General features: G+C 39.2%; 1 protein-coding gene across 1 annotated transcript in view; it reads right to left on the bottom strand.

Moving 5' to 3' along the window:
• Positions 1-523: 523 nt before the first annotated feature.
• The window catches only part of Hadhb (hydroxyacyl-CoA dehydrogenase trifunctional multienzyme complex subunit beta), a 34,939-nt gene continuing 28,202 nt past the window's right edge, over positions 524-7,260 (bottom strand). Inside the window, exons 11-16 of the mRNA XM_020162880.2 lie at positions 6,909-6,988; positions 6,786-6,833; positions 4,801-4,888; positions 4,390-4,464; positions 3,771-3,935; positions 524-1,076 (exon numbers count right to left, since the gene is read on the bottom strand). Of these exons, the coding sequence (XP_020018469.1) occupies positions 1,041-1,076; positions 3,771-3,935; positions 4,390-4,464; positions 4,801-4,888; positions 6,786-6,833; positions 6,909-6,988 (492 nt within the window). The 3' untranslated portion in view covers positions 524-1,040. The remainder of the gene's footprint in view (positions 1,077-3,770; positions 3,936-4,389; positions 4,465-4,800; positions 4,889-6,785; positions 6,834-6,908; positions 6,989-7,260) is intronic.

The following is a 7,260-nucleotide window of genomic DNA, read 5'->3' as shown; positions in this document are numbered from 1 at the left end:
GAGTTCAATCTCCAGCACTACAAAACAAAACAAAAAAATTATGTCTAAATTATCAAGGAAGTGATGGGAAATGATGCTGGGACCCTCAGATGCCTCTTTAAGAGGGTGGCACTTGCCTAATGTCCCTGAAGTACAGGGTGATTCTGACTGCCAGTGACTTTCATGGAACTGAGCAACATTCCAACAAAGAGCCACAGTTAATCCTTCTGCTTCCTCAAAACAAGAGCACAGGTGTTGTTAGTGCAACGTGTTTGTCAAAAACATGACAGTGCTTCTAATAAAATTAAAAGTATCTTTATATTTCACTTAAATCCTGGCAAACAGAAACATCTCCAAACAATGAAATCAATTTACTTCAATCAAACAGTGGGGGAAGGTGCTATTCTAAAGCAGGACCCTGCTTACAGTCCTAGCAGCTTCATGGCTAACTAAAACAGTTCAAGTTACAAATGAGTGTGAAGTCAAAATTTGCCCCTAAACCAAGAAAACCACCTTCTCCCCGTAATAAAAACGAGGCAAAGAGTTCTCCAATACTTCCTTACTTTATTAAGGTTGACTACCATGGTATTCATGCATCTAAACAGTTATCTTAATTTTCAGTGATGTTTAGATTATGAATTACTTTTATAATTAGTTAATTTAGGCACATTGGTTTGTATTTCAGAGAAAATATTTATCTTTAGGACACAGATAGGAACAAGTATAATTTGCAAATATTACAAAGCTGATGGCAAATCTCAGTTAAACTCTTTCCCAAACTGCAAGTGCTTACTTAGTCTTCAATGACAAGAGATCAAAAGCAACTGCTTAAACCTATCTGTGTGGTATTCTGGTACTTAGAAATCCCTGAAAGAGCAGTTAGCTGTGATTATTGAAAAGCTCACAACACTGGCAAGGGTTAATTGCAAAGTATTTAACAGAAGGCCACAAATGTTGTTTTCCTAAGAGGAGCTAGGAACAGGTGTCGCTTAGTAATGCATTGAAATGGCATTGCCCACTGCGAGTGCCGCACAGAAATCAGGTCACTTCCTCTACATCAATCACTTTGGATAAGCTTCCACTATCATAGCATGGCCCTGTAAAGGAAAAAAAGTTCAATCAGAGTAACGAAAGGTGATGAACCCAGCCAGTACAGAGGCAGCAGTGAACCGGGGTTAAAGTACAGGCTTTGACGTTTGATCCTGACTCTTTCATTCAACATCTGTGAGACCATCAGAAAGTTTAGTAGCCACACTGAACCTCAACAACACTTTACACTTTGTGCCGACTTCACAAAGTTTTTGGGGGCTGGTGGAGTGCCTCAAGTGGTAGAGTACCTGCCTAGCAAGCGTGAGGCCCTGAGTTCAAACCTCAGTACTTAAAAAAAAAAAAAGAGAAAGTTCTGTGAGCATTATGTAGCATACAGTATATACGCACATATACATGGACACACACAGGCTCTGGACTATCTAGTGGAGTCTGATTCCTAGTAGATACTCTATAAATGGCTGCATTTATTAATTAATTTATTATTTTTGTGGTGCGAGGGATCCAACACAGGGCTTCAACCATGCTAGGCCAAACTGAAGCTTTGAGAGATGAAGTAACTCATCTAAATCACAAAGCTGTTAGTAACAGGCCAGCATTAGAAAGAGATCTGGATGACTCCCAAGCCTGGGCTCTTTCTTTCTTCACTAATCTCCACAGGTTAAGGAGATGATCTGAGGGCCACAAAAGCAAAAAGAAAGTTCCTTCTGCAGCACTGTGCACAGGGCTATGTATCAGTTATGTCCCTGATATAAACCTAGCACAGACATTTACAATTTCATGAGTCTAAAACCTCTGTGATAACCACAGCCATTGTAACCTTTAAGCAGCCATGAAAACAGTAAACAGCCTAAAGAAACTTCCAGTTTCTAGTTTAATCTCCATAAATATTTACTAAGAAATTTTTATTTACAAGCTACCAAGTTGCACTGTATAGGCTTAAAAATTTGCTACACGGTCTCTATCCTCAATCTTGCATACACTCTAACACAAAACAGGCAGGTAAGTACTTTGACAGGGATTGGAAGGCTTAATTGACTTGGAGGTTGCCAAGGACCCACAGTAAGGTAGAACACTCCTCCAACTTTATTTAATATGCACTGTTTTAAGCCAGGTGTGGTGGTTCACACCTGTAATCCCAGCACTTGGGAAGTGGAAGGTGGAGTATGGAGTAAGTTCTAAGTTAGCCTGGCTACATAGCAAGACCTATCTCAAAAAACAAACAAAAACCCCACATGAGTGGTTCTCAACTAGATGAGGTTTTGCACCCCAACTTCCCCCTCCCCCGCCAAAGGACATTTGGCAATGTCTGGAGAAATTTTTGTTTGCTTTAGCAATGTGTACCTATGCGGCCACAGTGGAGGAGTTTGTTGCTACTGGCATCTCGTAGGTAGAGGCTATCCTAAACATCCTACAATACACAGCACAAAGAATTATATGGCCCAATGTATAAGGAGTGCCCAAACTGAGAACGCCTGCTCTGGTGCACCACAATGGACTCCTCCTCTGACTTCCTAGTCATGTGGTGTCCCTTATGTGGCTTTTGATAAACCAGCGTTGAGCTTAATCTAGTTTCTCAGATGCATCATCTCTTCACTCCTCAACATATAATAAATCTTATAGGAGAAAGATAATGGGTAGTATTTATCACTCACCCACAAAAGCCTCTTGAACTATTTACACTCTATGTGCTAGATAAAAAATTCATTCAAATCCAAAGGACAGTACACTCTGGCCCACACACTGCGCATAGTGCAGTTTATGAGGTGCCTCCTTCATGGAATCAGGCAGAGAGAGAAAAGAGGAGAGGCTCTTGTCCTAAATGACCAGGGTTTTCAGTAGGTGAAGCTACATAGGTTAAAAAACATTTCTGGGCTGGGAGTGTAGCCCAGTGGTATAGTGCCTGTCTAGCATGTAGAGGCCCTGGGTTCAATTCCCCAGCATCTCAAAAAAAGAAAAAAAAAAAAAAAGAAAAATTTCTGATCATGAATCTGAAATGTTCTAACTTATAAATAACTGACCTCTTACTTCCTCAAAGTCCTTCAGGAAAAGCCATAAAGACTTTTAAATGAATGATTTTATACTTATAAATATCTTGCTCATCTTGCTCAATAACAGAAAGTTTCTATAATCTGTGGGAAAATAAAAGTTGTTCACAGCAGGATTAAACACAACAGACTACAGTGAGTCTTCCTTTTGCGTTTTATTCTCTGAATGAAATGCATGCTACCTGTCACAGGTAGGAGGCTGGGACTGTAATGTGAGTGAGGAAGACAGGAAAACATCTGTCAGAGTAATACTTTCCCCAGCTGAAAAGCACTAAGGTACCTACAGGTTATCTGAGTTAATTCCCCAGTGAGGGTATAATTCAGTTCTCTAGAAAGAAAGCTTACCTCTTGGAGAGTTCTTGGAGTGATTTTATAGATAGGGTCTCAGGTTGATTACATAAATGAATGAAAGTTTATCATTAAAGAAAATATATATATCAGCTATTCATAACACAACTGCTTGATAAAGGGATCACAAGTGATTCTAATTTTTTTCTATATACTTTTTATATTTTCCAAAGTTTTAATGAGCATGTATTAATTTTATAAATAAAAAATGTACATATTATTTTAGAGAAAAAAGTCTGCTTTTTTCTGTTGTCTGTCATCAAATATGCTGCTTTAAGAATACTTGAAACTAAACTAAAGCAAACACTGTTGGGAAGAGGGACGCTCCTAAAAGCTGCTGTGACATACCTGCCCTCCAGCTGCACAGGCAGCCACTAAGCCATACTGGCCTCCATCCTTCTGCAATCTGTTGGCAGCTGCCATCACCAACCGGCAACCTGTGGCTCCAAATGGATGACCCAGAGACAGCGATCCACCCCAGGTATTAAACTTCTCCATAGGAAGCGATCCAACCTGGCTCCCATGAAAATAAAGACAAAATGTAAAGGCAAGTTTACTTAACACATGAGTCAGCCAGGCTCTTAGTAACAGGAAGCAATAGACACAGAGGGAAATTACTAACATTAGACACATCACAAACAACTTTGTTGCAAAACAAAGTCTATGTTAGTATAAAAGACAAGGTCAATCTATTTTTCATCTAATGCCTGAAAGGGAAGAACAAAAGACAACATAAAGTTTTACTATTCTTGCTAAAGAATTTCCAGGAATTATTTTTAAGAAATAAATTTAATAAAATATAAAATTCTTCCTAAGAAGAAGCTTTCCCCTTCATATTCTTATTAGTAGGTAACTAATATTATATTATATTATTAGTAGGTAACTAATATATATTATATTAATAGTAGGTAACTAAAATATTAATGTGTTTTAGAAATTCCAGGTTTTTTTTTAATCATAAACTTACCTTGGTTTTCCTACCCATGTAGTTTTGTGCAAACCAATCAGAATCCATGGCTTTAAAATTGGCCAAAATCTGACCCTAGGAGGGAAAATAATTGAAGAACCTTGTTATTAATGCTCTGTGAGGCTTTTTTCAGGCATGGATTTTGTAACTTTAAAGTGAGGCACATCTTTTAAATAAGTTTTCAGTGAGAATATCCTACAGAAGTAAGCAATCTAGTACTTCTGAAGGGCCTCTAAGAGTCAGCCTCGAAAGGTACGTTTTCAGCACCATGGGTGTGGCCCTGGATTCTCTAACCCTTGTGCCCTCCTCACAATGCAGTTCAGAATTTAAATTAAGCCTCACCCCCTCCCCCAAACATGGACTGCATTTTAAATGGGTACAGTCCCTTCACACATCTTCTAAATGACTTACTGAGAAGGCTTCATGAAACTCGAAAGCATCAATATCATTCATGGTTAATCCTGCCTTTTCTAGAACTTTTGGAGTAGCATATGTTGGTCTGAAGAAAAAAAAAAAAGTAGTATCTTACAAGTTTCATACTTTTTGTTTTTTAAGACAGAGTCTTGCCAGGCTGGCCTGGAGTTTATGATCCTCCTGCCTCAGTCTCCCAAGTGTTGGGATTACAGGCACATACCACCACGCCCAGTTATCTTCCTAAAACTGAATTTTACACTTACTTATAGATTCTACCATACAAATAATGATTAAATGTTGGGGATACAATACAAATTGAACAAAAATGCCCTCTCTGTCCTCATTAAGTTCATATTGTAGAGCTGGGGAAATAGATAATAAACAAGCAAACAATAAGGGAAAGATTCAAGCTAATAATGTAAAGAGAAAAAGAAACAGCACTTAAAAGGCAAGAAATGGGAAAGGGCTTAGCTAATCTCCAGGTCAGAACTGGAAGCCAGAGAGGCCAGCACTTTGTGAAGGAGGGGAAGACAGTCTAAATATCAGGAGGCTTTTATGAAAGACCATTAAAAAAACTGTGCAACTTGGGGATATGGCTCAGTGAGAGAGCACTTGCATAGCATAAGTCAGGCCTGGGTTCAATCCTGAGCACCACAAAAAAGAAAAAAAAAGAGAGAAAGAGAAAGGAAAAGAAAAAAGAAAGAAGATTGTGTAGTACAGCATGTAGCAATATGAAAAAAATGCTTTGACATCTCTATGGAAAAAAAGAAAAAAGGCTGAACACAGTGGTACATACCTGTAACCCCAGCTATTCAGGAGGCACAGTATGGGAAGATCGAGGTTCAAGAGTAGCCCAGATAAAAGATTATGATCCTCCTGCCTCAACAAATAAGGCAGGAATGCATGCCTGTCACCCCAGCCTCATGAGAGGCGATGACAGGAGGACTGTGGTGTCAGGTCAGCCACAGCATAAATGTCAGACTCCATTTAAAAATTAACTAAATTAAAAAGGATTGGGGCATGGCTCAAGTAGTAGAGCATTTGCCTAGCAACCTCAAGGCCCTGAGTTCAAACCCCAGCACAACAAACAAAACAAAACAAACAAACAAACAAAAAACCCACTAAAAATAAGTTTTAAAAAAAAGAATATAAACTTGGCCAGGCACTGGTGACTCAAGCCTGTAATCCTAGCCACTCAGGAGGCAGAGATCAGGAGGATCACAGTTCAAAACCAGCCCAGGAAAATAGTTCAAGACACCCTATCTTGAGAAAAAAAAAAAAAAAACTATCACAAAACAGGGCTGACAGAGTGGCTCAAGCAGTAACAGTGCCACCCTAGCAAGCATGAGGCCCTGAGTTTGAACTCCAGGTTTGTCATAAAAAAAGAAAAAGAATATAAATTTGTATACATGTACATTTAAGAGAGAATATATAGGAAAAATAATCCAAAACTGTAAAATGATACACCAAAAAAAAAAAAGCTGGGATGTCTGTAATCCCAGCTACTTAGCACACAGAGGACAAGATGTGAGGCCAGCCCAGCAAAAAATTAGCAAAAAATGGGCTGGAGGCGTGGCTCAAGCGGTAGCGCACTTGACTAACAAGTGCAAGGCACTGACTTCAAACCCCAGTACCCCCAACCCCCACAAAAAATGAAAGAAAAAAGTTAGCGAGACCCCATCTCAAACACAGTGGCGCACAATTATCAACCCAGCTATGTGAGGGGCATAAATAGGAAGATTATGGTCCTGGCCAGCGTAGGCAAAAAAGTGAGGCCCTATCTGAAACCAAGAAGAAGAAAGACCCAAGAGGGAGAGCACCTGCTAAGCACAAGGTCCTGAGTGAGTTCAACCCCAGAAATGGAAAAATTTTAAATTCATACAAACCGGTTAGGAATTCAGGGCTTACTGCACTTTAAAATCCATATAATAATGTGGGCAATCAAATTACTTTCGATAAAGGTCCAGAAATACACTACTTACCCAAGTAAAAGCTGATCTTTTGGATCCTGGGATACATACACAAAATCCCTAGGTAAAAATCAGAGGGGTTAGCTTCCATGATGAGATAAGGCAGTCAGGCAATTCACTTGAGCATCACTTTACCTCAGATACGCCTTTGGCTTGTAACCCAGGGCCAGAGCTTTGTCCTCTGCCATAATGAGCATTGCAGAAGCACCATCGGTCTGAAATGTTAACCAAAACAACAGTGTGAAATTCTCTAGCCTTCTGGAGGTCTTTGGGCAGCCATCTTCTAAGTCCTGTTCTTAAGTCTGCTCACTCCCTATATTTACAGAGACTCCACGCAGCAAACTTACTTCATTTTATTCATCATTAAATCACAATTCAAGAATATATATATACATATAGGACCCATTTTGTGAGACCAAAGTAGGGAAGCCTGTTCAAATAGCATCATAATTATCAAAATGGATAAAGAGGTAGCTTTATAAATATG

The sequence above is a fragment of the Castor canadensis genome, chromosome 12 (genome assembly GCF_047511655.1).
Source record: "Castor canadensis chromosome 12, mCasCan1.hap1v2, whole genome shotgun sequence".
NCBI lineage: Eukaryota > Metazoa > Chordata > Mammalia > Rodentia > Castoridae > Castor > Castor canadensis.
This window is presented reverse-complemented; position numbering and strand designations above follow the sequence as displayed.